Below are 13,105 nucleotides of genomic sequence, written 5' to 3' on the forward strand. Positions count from 1 at the left end.
TTCACTTGATCTAATTTATTCCTAATAAAATTCCATCGGTTCTACCAAAGCTGCGGAGGGAGGAGTGGAATATACCATCTGTACTGCTGACACTACAGAACAATTACATCCCACACTGCTGAGCTCCGCCCACTCCTGTCACATGACCATCCTCACAGGTCCTTCATCCACAATCTCTTCTATCCTGCAGAACTCCGCCCCCACATGTACTGGTCACATGATTGTGACATCATCACAGGTCCTACACCTCCCCTATTTAGCAGATACAGATCAGGTCCTGGTCGGGCAGTAAGGAGATTACATGAGGAGGAGGTTTGTTACAGTGTGTCACCCCAGTAGTAAGGAGATTACATGAGGAGGAGGTTTGTTACAGTGTGTCACCCCAGTAGTAAGGAGATTACATGAGGAGGAGGTTTGTTACAGTGTGTCACCCCAGTAGTAAGGAGATTACATGAGGAGGAGGTTTGTTACAGTGTGTCACCCCAGTAGTAAGGAGATTACATGAGGAGGAGGATTGTTACAGTGTGTCACCCCAGTAGTAAGGAGATTACATGAGGAGGAGGTTTGTTACAGTGTGTCACCCCAGTAGTAAGGAGATTACATGAGGAGGAGGATTGTTACAGTGTGTCACCCCAGTAGTAAGGAGATTACATGAGGAGGAGGTTTGTTACAGTGTGTCACCCCAGTAGTAAGGAGATTACATGAGGAGGAGGTTTGTTACAGTGTGTCACCCCAGTAGTAAGGAGATTACATGAGGAGGAGGTTTGTTACAGTGTGTCACCCCAGTAGTAAGGAGATTACATGAGGAGGAGGTTTGTTACAGTGTGTCACCCCAGTAGTAAGGAGATTACATGAGGAGGAGGTTTGTTACAGTGTGTCACCCCAGTAGTAAGGAGATTACATGAGGAGGAGGTTTGTTACAGTGTGTCACCCCAGTAGTAAGGAGATTACATGAGGAGGAGGTTTGTTACAGTGTGTCACCCCAGTAGTAAGGAGATTACATGAGGAGGAGGTTTGTTACAGTGTGTCACCCCAGTAGTAAGGAGATTACATGAGGAGGAGGTTTGTTACAGTGTGTCACCCCAGTAGTAAGGAGATTACATGAGGAGGAGGTTTGTTACAGTGTGTCACCCCAGTAGTAAGGAGATTACATGAGGAGAGGGTTTGTTACAGTGTGTCACCCCAGTAGTAAGGAGATTACATGAGGAGGAGAAGGTTTTGTTACATTGTGTCGCTGGTTCTGTGATTCAGGCTCCTCCTCTTCCCCTCCAGCTGACCCAGTTGTCTCCTCTTCTCCTGAATGACCCCCAAGGATGGACAAGGAAAGGAATGAGATGACTAAGAGAATATTACACTTCACCTTGGAGATCCTCCACCTGCTGACCGGAGAGGTGAGGTGACCCATCTACAGTTCCACCATTGTTGTCCCCATCTACATTTCCACCATTGTTGTCCTCATCTACATTTCCACCATTGTTGTCCTCATCTACATTTCCACCATTGTTGTCCACCATCTACATTTCCACCATTGTTGTCCCCATCTACATTTCCACCATTGTTGTCCCCCATCTACATTTCCACCATTGTTGTCCTCATCTACATTTCCACCATTGTTGTCCCCATATACATTTCCACCATTGTTGTCCCCATCTACATTTCCACCATTGTTGTCCCCCATCTACATTTCCACCATTGTTGTCCCCATCTACATTTCCACCATTGTTGTCCCCATCTACATTTCCACCATTGTTGTCCCCATCTACATTTCCACCATTGTTGTCCCCATCTACATTTCCACCATTGTTGTCCCCCCCCATCTACATTTCCACCATTGTTGTCCCCCCCATCTACATTTCCACCATTGTTGTCCCCATCTACATTTCCACCATTGTTGTCCCCATCTACATTTCCACCATTGTTGTCCCCCCGTCTACATTTCCACCATTGTTGTCCCTCCGTCTACATTTCCACCATTGTTGTCCCCCCGTCTACATTTCCACCATTGTTGTCCCCCCCGTCTACATTTCCACCATTGTTGTCCCCCCCGTCTACATTTCCACCATTGTTGTCCCCCCCGTCTACATTTCCACCATTGTTGTCCCCCCGTCTACATTTCCACCATTGTTGTCCCCCCCCGTCTACATTTCCACCATTGTTGTCCCCCCCCGTCTACATTTCCACCATTGTTGTCCCCCCGTCTACATTTCCACCATTGTTTCCCCCCCCCCGTCTACATTTCCACCATTGTTGTCCCCCCCGTCTACATTTCCACCATTGTTGTCCCCCCCCCGTCTACATTTCCACCATTGTTGTCCCCCCCCGTCTACATTTCCACCATTGTTGTCCCCCCCCCGTCTACATTTCCACCATTGTTGTCCCCCCCCGTCTACATTTCCACCATTGTTGTCCCCCCCCCCCCGTCTACATTTGCACCATTATTGTCCCCCCCCATCTACATTTCCACCATTGTTGTCCCCCATCTACATTTCCACCATTGTTGTCCCCCATCTTTGGCCCCGCTCTATGTTCTGGATGTCTCTTTGTAGGTGAGGTCTCCAGAACTGACCCCAGTATTCCAGATGTGCTCACTAGAGCTCTATACAGGGGGCACAATCTCCTCTTTGTAGTGGGGGAGGAATACTGGGGTCAGTCCCCTCATTGTCTCTCTCCATACACAGGATTACACCATAGTGAAGAAGACAGGGGGGGAGTGTGTGGCCCCCAGCAGCCATCTCCATGAGTCAGGAGGACGGAGCAGGGCCCGGGGCCCCATCACAGAGCCTCCACCTCACTCACTGATACATGAGGAGAAGATCCTAGAACTCACCCACAGGATCACTGAGCTGCTGACTGGAGAGGTGACCCTGCTGGGACATTATACAGTAATGGAGGGGTCTGGTGATGAGAGGTGACACTGCTGGGACATTATACAGTAATGGAGGGGTCTGGTGATGATTAGAGAGGTGACACTGCTGGGACATTATACAGTAATGGAGGGGTCTGGTGATGACTGGAGAGGTGACACTGCTGGGACATTATACAGTAATGGAGGGGTCTGGTGATGACTGGAGAGGTGACAGTGCTGGGACATTATACAGTAATGGAGGGGTCTGGTGATGACTGGAGAGGTGACACTGCTGGGACATTATACAGTAATGGAGGGGTCTGGTGATGATTAGAGAGGTGACACTGCTGGGACATTATATAGTAATGGAGGGGTCTGGTGATGATTAGAGAGGTGACACTGCTGGGACATTATACAGTAATGGAGGAGTCTGGTGATGACGGTATCATTGTGTGTTAGGTTCCTATAAGGTGTCAGGATGTGGCGGTCTATTTCTCCATGGAGGAGTGGGAGTATGTAGAAGGACACAAGGATCTGTACCAGGACATAGTCATCATGGAGGATCACCGGCCCCTCACATCACACGGTAAGAAGAGACATATATATATATATATATATATATATATATATATATATATATAGATATCGCTCTCACTACCTAGTACCATAAAAATCTATCCAGCAGCACTGATGTATTCATTCCCTGTGTGTTTCCTACAGATGGAGTCATTGATAGAAATCCACCAGAGAGATGTCCCCGTCCTCTGTATTCCCTGGACTGTCCAGAGGGAAATGTCCCAGAGAAACATCAGGTAGAGGGTGTTTAAAATTTCCCCTAAATATGACCATAAATTGATGATTGAACCCCTGATCATGGCACCATAGGTCTCACCCTAATTAAAGTGGAACTCTGTTTGATCTGGGTAAAGACCCCCACGATCTCCTGCCCGGCGCCCCGGCTCTGCACAAGAATAAATAACTTTAATCAAAATACCAAATCCTCAAACCAAAATCGTAATAAAATAGCAGAACCCCAATAAGATATAATAATAGACATGTCCCCCATCACTTCTCGGGTCACTTACCTCTTCTATAAAACATTGTGATGGAAAGGAAAGTGAAATAAAAGGGGGAGGGCGGGGCTTCTTCTAATCTTCCCACAGGTGACTGAGCTGGAGACACCACAGCCCAGTATAGAAGGGAAATACTTTTCCCGCCAATGGGCCTCCAGCCAATCAGAATGCTGTTGTTGGGCTGGAGCATCGCTGGGCAGAAGATCATGGTTACCGGGCAGAATCTGATCCTCCAATCAGAAGCAGGAATCCATCTCTCAGCAGAACAGCTGTTACCGGGCAGAATAACTGAGGAAAACAACCTGTGGAGATAAAGGAGGAAGAAGGAAATAAGGAGGAGGGGGACATGTAAACTGGGGACCATGGGGCCGTGTGCCCCCCCAGGTTATAATGGAATTCGGGAGCCCCTTTTATTTATTTATTATTTTTTTGCTCTTTAGGGTGAAGATCTGATGGATATTAAGGTTGAGGTTAAAGATGAAGCAGAAGCGGAGACTAATTTCGAGGCCGATCAGCAGTGTAAGGAGGGGGAGACTTTTATTGGTGAAGGGTCTCCTAGATACTACTACACCCATCATCTGATCATCACATGGAATAATCTATTCATCACTGTGTGTTCCCTACAGATGGAGTCATTGATAGAAATCCACCCGAGAGGTGTCCCTGCCCTCTGTATTCCCAGGACTGTCCAGAGGGAAATGTCCCAGAGAAGCATCAGGTAGATGAGGCTGATCCTATATCTCTATAGGGGGTCCTGCAGTCACAGATGTGGGGGTAAATTTTGGGGGTCTCTGTTGCTCCTCCTGTCTGCTGTATTGTAGTGAATTGTTCTATATGTCACATCAGGGGGGAGATCTGACTAATAATAAAGTGGAGGATGAAGAAGAGAGGATGAGGGGCCATCACCCGTGTATGAGGGAAGTGAAGGAGGAAATTCCAGGAGGTGTTATCCCAGGTATGTAATAATTCCAGGAGGTGTTGTCCCAGGTATGTAATAATTCCAGGAGGTGTTACCCCAGGTATGTAATAATTCCAGGAGGTGTTACCCCAGGTATGTTATAATTCCAGGAGGTGTTACCCCAGGTATGTAATAATGCCAGGAAGTGTTACCCCAGGTATGTAATAATTCCAGGAGGTGTTACCCCAGGTGTGTAATAATTCCAGGAGGTGTTGTCCCTGGCATGTAATAATTCCAGGTGGTGTTACCCCAGGTGTGTAATAATTCCAGGAGGTTTTGTCCCTGGCATGTAATAATTACAGGAGGTGTTGTTCCAGGAGGTGTTGTCCCAGGTATGTAATAATTCCAGGAGGTGTTGTCCCTGGCATGTAATAATTACAGGAGGTGTTGTTCCAGGAGCTGTTGTCCCAGGTATGTAATAATTCCAGGAGGTGTTGTCCCAGGTATGTAATAATTCCAGGAGGTGTTGTCCCTGGCATGTAATAATTCCAGGAGGTGTTGTCCCTGGCATGTAATAATTCCAGGAGGTGTTGTCCCTGGCATGTAATAATTCCAGGAGGTGTTGTCCCTGGCATGTAATAATTCCAGGAGGTGTTGTCCCAGGTATGTAATATTTCCAGGAGGTGTTGTCCCAGGTATGTAGTAATGGATTACAGAGGGAATTCAGAGGTTTCTTCAGGGGATGCTCCACCTTAGATCTACATGACATTAACCCTTCAGGCCCCAGTGATCCCCTGTGTTCTGAATTATTATTTTTTTTTATATTTATTAATAAAATTTTGCATAAAGTAAACAAATAGCACAATAAAGTGCAACACACAACCAGTGCCTCTGTAGGTCCACAAGTCAACTCCATCACAATGACAAGGATAAGAGAACAGAGTGGCAATCAAACACATAGGGAAGGAGCGGCCCCAGCACCGTCCAGAGAGGCCCCACACCAACTGACAATCATACATTCACACTACCACGCATCCCAATGACGCCGAAGACACCCCTATATGCTTCAGCTTAGCAGGCGTATAATATAACCTCAAAACTTATCGTGACTGAATCAGCATGTCCGTACTACTCACCACCGTGGAGTAATGAGCCCTCAACTTCCTTCCACTGCACTCGGACAGATCAGGAATATCAGCCACTCATTTATGATAAGCGTTTGAGAACGGGCTAGGCCCCAGTGTCTGGAGAAGAGCATAGGACTGTGTCAGAGGTTTAGTGGGATCCGCAATGCCCAGGAGAATCTCCACTTCAGAAAACACAGGAGTAAACGTCAGGGAGACAAATTGCGCTTGGACCGCAATGCTAAGTTGAAGATGCCTATAAAAGCCACTGCCAGGGATATCCTATCTGCAGAGGAAAACCTGATCCTCCCGGAACAAGTGAATCACAAATTTGACTCCATGAGAACCCCCAGAAGCCGGCCTTCGGTAACCCATGTAGGCGAGGTAAATGTACATTCCCCCACCAGGGTGCCCTAGGAGACACCAATGGTTGCGGAAACCTGCTCGACACCACGGACCACACCTTAGCTATAGAGGATAATAGGAGCGAGAATACCTGTAGAGTGAGTTAGTGAGAGCGTCATACGAACCCATCAGTGCTCCAGCCAAGGCAGTTGCGGAGTTCGACAGATCCAGGTCAATCCACCACGCTGCATAGACCAACTGAGAGGCAAGAAAATAATTATAGACATCGAGAGCAGCTCAACTACCATGCCTTTTAGGAGCCTGAAGGAGAGCCCGACCGAGTCTGGGAGATTTCCCATGCCAATAGAAGGATCACAGAGCACCACACAATGTATTAAAATATTTCCTAGGTGGGACCAAGGGAGCCAGATGGAAGAGATAAAGGCAGATAACCTATCTACCGTGGAAACCAAAAGAGGGTCTAAATTCAGGGACATATAATCTGCCAGAGATACAGTAACCACTACCCCAAGATATCTAAATCGGGAAACCATTTGCACCCCCGCTGGGAGAGAAGAGGCAAGTGAAATGTCAGGTGAGAAAGCCATGAGAGAGGATTTACCCCAATTAACCCACAAACCCGAGATAGAGCTAAAGCTACCCAGAAGGTCAATCAGAGAAACTAGTGAACCCCCAGCTTTTGCCAAATATACTAGTGTGTCATCTGCATAGAGAGAAACCTTCTCCACAATGGATCCCCTGGGGATGTCACAGATAGTGGGATCTCTACGTATAGCCACTGCTAAGGGCTCAATCGCCAGCGCAAAGGGGATAGGGGGCACCCTTGTCTTGTCCCCCGGCTCAAGAGAAAGGGGGCAGAAACATCTAAGTTGGTACGAACACGGGCCCTGGGGCAATCCTACAACACACGGACCCAGGCACAAAACCTAGGGCCAAACACTCCCAAGACCTCCCAGAGATAAGGCCACAGTACCGAATCAAAAGCTTTATAGACATCAAGGCTAACCACCACCCCGGAAGGAAAGCCTTCCCCCACTGCCGCGATATTAAGCTGTAGGCGCTTTACGTTAACATCAGTAGCCCTACCTGGCATGAACCCGGTTTGGTCAGGATGAACGATAGAGCCAATAACCCCATACAGGCGAATAGCCAGTATTTTAGCAAAGATCTTAATATCAACATTCAATAGGGAGATAGGCCTGTACGAATCAGGTAGCAACGGATCCTTCCCAGGCTTAGGGAGTACCACTATCAGTGCCTCCCTCATAGAGTCCGCCTCAGCCACCAATTTAAACAATTTAAGGGGCCAAACGCTCCTCATTCATCTCATACCAATCTCCAACTAACCCGTCTAAACCCGGGGTCTTTCCATGGGGAAGATCCTTAATAGCCTGCACCACCTCCTCCAGGGTAAAAGGGGTATCTAACGCCTCTTTTTCGGCACAGCTAAGCTTTGGGAGGGACCGGTCCTGTAGAAAAAACTGAATTTCCCCCTTACAGGGTTTAGAAGGGGCCGAATAAAGGGAAGAGTAGAAGTCTCTAAAGACAGAGTTAATCAGCTGAGAGTCTGACAATATGGAACCATCCCCCCTTAATACAGGGAATAGAAGCGGCAGGACGGCTAGGCTTTGCTAGATACGCCAAAAGCTTCCCATTCTTATCACCAAATGCAAAAATCGGCGCTTCCTTATCTGTTAACCTTAATTGAACCCTATCCTTCTGGACAACCAGCAGAACCCTCTGCGCCGTAGCCCACGCCTGTTCACCATCAGGTGTAGGATCTCGAATATAAGCCGCCTCTAAAATACCAACATCTTGCAAAAATTTATGCTCCTTGGCCGACCTGAGCTGACACGCCACCCCCACTATAAAAGCACCCCTAATTGTAGCCTTGTAAGCATCCCACTGAATTAAGGGATCAGGATACAAAGCATTATGTTCCCAGTACTCAGTATGAGCAGCCCCCAGGGCCTTCACTACTGCTTCCGCCTGTAGCCAACCAGGGTGCATGTGCCAAATACAGGAAGGGGGACTAGGACCTAGACTAAGAACTACCAATATAGCAGAGTGGTCTGAGATCCCCCTAGTGGTGTAGGAAACATCTCTTACCGCCTGGAGGAGATCCTCAGACGCCAGAGCGAGATCAATGCGGGAGAAGGATCTGTGGGCAGCAGATCCCCTGTGTTATGTATAGTCAGGACCTGAGGGAGGTGACTATAGATAGATCCTCTCCAAGGTCATCTATGGGTCCTGTCATGCTCCAGGTATAACAAAAGGGGCAGTATTTGGGGTCACCAGATGTGATGAACAGCCGCACTAATGTACAGAATCGGAGTAAGGCTAGGGTCACGCCTAACGGATCCACAGCGAATTTTACAATGTGGATCCGCCAGTGACCCGACCCTTAGTGTGCCTCCAGTTGTTTACACTCCCTCCCCCGACCTTGCCGCACCTGCCCTCTGGCCTGCTCGCAGCAGCAATACGCCGCTCTGAGCAGCCACACAGGGGCCGATAGATTGGATTTGGGTTTCTTGCCAAAATGATCAGAAAAGCCTGGTATGACCCCATGAGGTCTCCTATGTCTGTATTTTACCCCCTTTGGCTATTTTCCATCAAATCTCACAGATCTTCTCCAGAGTCAGGAGAAGGGGCAGAAATGGTGTCTATGAGAGGATGTAATGTGTTCGGAGTGAGAAGACCCCTAAGAAAGTCCAACAATAGGTATTACATCCCCCAATGATCAGGATCGGCCATTATTCAAACAGATCGAATCCATTCATGGAATTTATGATTTATAAGAAGTTCATCCCTCCAGCAGAATAAGAAATGGGCGTCACGGGCAGGGATACAGAGCTCTCTGATTATCAGCCAGAACCCGTCCCTGTCTATTTCATACTTACCCTAAACAGCGACTCCACAACTAGAAGACGATCTCTACTCTGAATCAGTGCAGGGACATTACAGGTCAAAATAACAAACTACAGCAATACAGTAAGGTCAGAGAGAAACAGAACACAGTGGGTTAACACGCACTAAATACAATAATGGAGAGAGACAAACAAACAGAAAGGATAGTAAACAAGTCGGATCAGAAATCCAAGAGGACAGCAAAGGTACAGAATCGAGAATCAAAGGGTTAACAAATTTCAGAACTATAATAACAAAAACAACAGAATCCGATGCAGGTAAAGGCTTCAGAAACAATCGTGTTATTACCTGTATATACAGAATGATTCAGGGTCTTGTAGATTGGGGTTTTTCTCTTCTTCTTCTTTTGCAGACAGTATAATATATATGTTGTATGGGGATGTGATGGATACTTGTTGTTTTATATTCACCTGGTTCTTTTAGTCATGTGACTGACAGGGAGCAGATGATTGGATCACTTTCTCTTTTATATGTAAATGTGGTCATGTGACCTTAATGGTCTGAAAAGAGGAGGAGTCTACTCCATAAACTGCATGAAAAAAAAACTGCGTGTGTTTCCTGCCCAATAGAAATGTTATCAATTCCTCTACTTTGTAGTGTGGATAATAATGGATTCTGTTATTTTATTTCCCAATAGAAAATCTCTGTAAGAATGAGGGAAACGTCCTGTTATCCCTGAATAATAAACGAGAAGATGGAGAGATTATGGAGCGCTCCTCAGGAGAAGATGGAGAGATTATGGAGCGCTCCTCAGGAGAAGATGGAGAGATCATGGAGCGCTCCTCAGGACAAGATGGAGAGATCATGGAGCGCTCCTCAGGAGAAGATGGAGAGATCATGGAGCGCTCCTCAGGACAAGATGGAGAGATCATGGAGCGCCCCTCAGGACAAGATGGAGAGATCATGGAGCGCTCCTCAGGAGAAGATGGAGAGATCATGGAGCGCCCCTCAGGACAAGATGGAGAGATCATGGAGCGCTCCTCAGGACAAGATGGAGAGATCATGGAGCGCTCCTCAGGACAAGATGGAGAGATCATGGAGCGCTCCTCAGGAGAAGATGAAGAGATCACGGAGCGCTCCTCAGGAGAAGACCTCCTTACCCCTAATGTCCATCCAGATCTATCCTATAATAATCCCCCTGATCATGGGGAACCTTCTCCTGACCAACCACACATTGTTACAAACAGAAAGAAGCTGTATGTGTGTTCAGATTGTGGACAATGCTGTTTAAGGCAATCAGATCTTACTATACATGAGAGAACTCATACAGTAGAGAAGCCATATTTATGTTCAGAATGTGGGAAATGCTTTAAACATAAATCACTTCTTGTGTTACATGAGAGAATTCACACAGGAGAGAAGCTACATTCATGTTCAGAATGTGATAAATGTTTTACATGTAAATCGCATCTTGTTAGACATGAGAGAAGTCACACAGGAGAGAAGCCACATTCATGTTCAGAATGTATGAAATGTTTTACAACTAAAGCTGAGCTTAAAAGACATCAGAGAACTCACATAAAAGAGAAGCTATTTTCATGTTTAGAATGTGGGAAATGTTTTAGGACTAAAGGAGAGCTTGTTCTACACGAGAGAATTCACACAGGAGAGAAAGCATTTTTATGTTTAGAATGTGGGAAATATTTTAGAACTAAAGGAGAGCTTGTTAGACATGAGAGAAGTCACACAGGAGTGAAGCCATTTTCATGTTCAGAATGTAAGAAATGTTTTGGAGCTAAATCAGATCTTGTTAGACATGTGAGAAGTCACACAGGAGAGAAGCCATTTTCATGTTCAGAATGTAGGAAATGTTTTAGAGAGCATTCAGATCTTGTTATACATCAGAGAACTCACACAGGAGAGAAGCCATTTTCATGTTTAGAATGTGGGAAATGTTTTACAACTAAATCAGATCTTGTTAGACATGTGAAAAGTCACACAGGAGAGAAGCCATTTTCGTGTTCAGAATGTAGGAAATGTTTTAAAGAGCATTCAGATCTTGTTATACATAAGAGAATTCACACAGGAGAGAGACCATATTCATGTTTAGAATGTAGTAGATGTTTTAAAACTAAATCAGAGCTTGTTATACATAAGAGAATTCACACAGGAGAGAGACCATATTCATGTTTAGAATGTAGTAAATGTTTTAGAACTAAATCAGAGCTTGCTAAGCATGAGAGAACTCACACAGGAGTAAAGCCATATTCATGTTCACAATGTGGGAAATGTTTTAGAACTAAATCACATCTGTGTAGACATGAGAGATGTCACACTGGCCAAAAGGAATTTTCATGTTCAAAATGTATAAAATGTTTCATAACTAAAGCGGATCTTGCAAGACATCAAATAACTCACACAGGAGAGAAGTAATTTTAATGTTCAGAATGTGGGAAATGTTTCTTAACTAAAATATATCTTGTTATATGTGAGAGAAGTCACAGGATAGAAGCCGCATTCATGTTCAGAATGTGGGAAATTTTTTTTTTTTCTTTTTACAGAAATCCCATCTTGTTAGAGATGAGAGAAGTCACAATCATGTTCAGAATGTGGGATATGCTTTATACGTAAATCAGGTCTTGTTGGACATGAGAGAAGCCACATTCATGTTTAGAATGTAGAAAATGTTTCACAACTAAAGCAGAGCTTGGTAGACATGAGACAACTCAGACATTAAACATAAAGCAGAGATTCTAGGAGAGTCTGGAATAGGTGAAAGTAGTTTATTTTTTTCCATCTCTTCCGCCCCCCCCCCCCCCTCCCTCTTATTGTAATCTTGGGGATTTGATGTAAAGTGGTTTAATGTTACTTTATATATGATATATTGATATGTGTATATAGGCGGAGATATGACATTGTTATTTTTGTATGTATGATGTAGAAATGATGTATGTAAAAGCTCTGACCAGTATCAGCAATCTTATGATTGCTATAAATAGTCCTCTATGGGGGACATAAAAAGTAAAAAAGCCCTCCCCCAATAAAAATTTAACCCCTTAAGGACTCAAAACAATTGGAGATTTTCCTATCCTTGATGACAGAAAATATAGATGTTATTAAAGACAGGAGGTGAACATTATGCCATCTCTTCTTTACTGATAAAATATAGCAGCAAGGGTTAACAGATAACGTTAAAGGAGTACTCCGGCGCTAAGACATCTTATCCCCTATCCAAAGGATAGGGGATAAGTTGCCTGATCGCTGGGGACCCCCGTGATCTTGCACGCAGCACCCTGTTATAATCAGTCCTGGAGCATGTTCGCTCCGGGTCTGATTACTGGCAATTACGGGGGCCGGAGCATTGTGACGTCATGGCTTCGCCCCTGTGTGACGTCATGCTCCGCCCCCTCAATGCAAGCCTATGGGAGGGGGCATGACGGCTCCGGGGACTGATTATAACGGGGTGCTGCATGCAAGATCACGGGTCCCCAGTGGCGGGACCCCCGTGATCAGGCATCTTATCCCCTATCCTTTGGATAGAGGATAAGATGTCTTAGCACCGGAGTACCCATTTAAGGGTATGTTCACACGAGTGGAGCCCCAGTGCATACTACCCTGCAGATCCGCCGCTGAAGGACCGCTGTATGGTGCCTTTACATGTGCCTGCTCGGAGCCGCAATACGCCGCTACGAGCAGACACACTGCGAAGTGCGAGCTGCCGCGCGCATACGCTGTATACTCTCACATCACGGCAGCTCTCGGCCTAGCGTGCATGCGCAGTGACTCGCACATCGCTTCAGTGTGTCTGCTCGTAGTGGTGTATTGCGGCTCCGAGGCACATGTAAAGGCACCATACAGTGGTCCTTTAGCAGCGGATCCGCAGTGTAATATGTGCTGGGGATCTGCTAGTGTGAACCTACCCTTAGAGAAA

The 13,105-nt window shown here is 46.0% G+C and overlaps 2 protein-coding genes across 4 annotated transcripts in view; one reads left to right on the forward strand and one right to left on the reverse strand.

Moving 5' to 3' along the window:
- Positions 1 to 4,359, reverse strand: part of LOC130277649 (zinc finger protein 569-like) — a 614,204-nt gene extending 609,845 nt beyond the window's left edge. For both annotated transcript variants that reach the window (XM_056528628.1, XM_056528574.1), the window contains exon 1: positions 3,931 to 4,359. The gene's annotated coding sequence lies outside the window, so the exon portion shown is untranslated. The remainder of the gene's footprint in view (positions 1 to 3,930) is intronic.
- On the forward strand, positions 241 to 12,408 carry LOC130280641 (zinc finger protein 271-like). Of its 2 annotated transcripts, XM_056528803.1 has the most exons (9): positions 241 to 312; positions 1,273 to 1,391; positions 2,679 to 2,858; positions 3,305 to 3,431; positions 3,566 to 3,657; positions 4,359 to 4,437; positions 4,545 to 4,636; positions 4,765 to 4,873; positions 9,872 to 12,408. In XM_056528803.1, the coding sequence occupies exons 2-9, from the start codon at positions 1,314 to 1,316 to the stop codon at positions 11,605 to 11,607; spliced, it is 2,493 nt and encodes an 830-aa protein (XP_056384778.1). In that variant the 5' UTR covers positions 241 to 312; positions 1,273 to 1,313; the 3' UTR covers positions 11,608 to 12,408. The 2 variants fall into 2 exon arrangements, with proteins under 2 accessions (XP_056384778.1, XP_056384769.1); XM_056528794.1 differs by lacking the exon at positions 241 to 312 and having other exon boundaries at positions 1,056 to 1,391.
- Positions 12,409 to 13,105: the final 697 nt, after the last annotated feature.

The sequence above is a fragment of the Hyla sarda genome, chromosome 1 (assembly GCF_029499605.1).
Source record: "Hyla sarda isolate aHylSar1 chromosome 1, aHylSar1.hap1, whole genome shotgun sequence".
NCBI classification, from domain to species: domain Eukaryota; kingdom Metazoa; phylum Chordata; class Amphibia; order Anura; family Hylidae; genus Hyla; species Hyla sarda.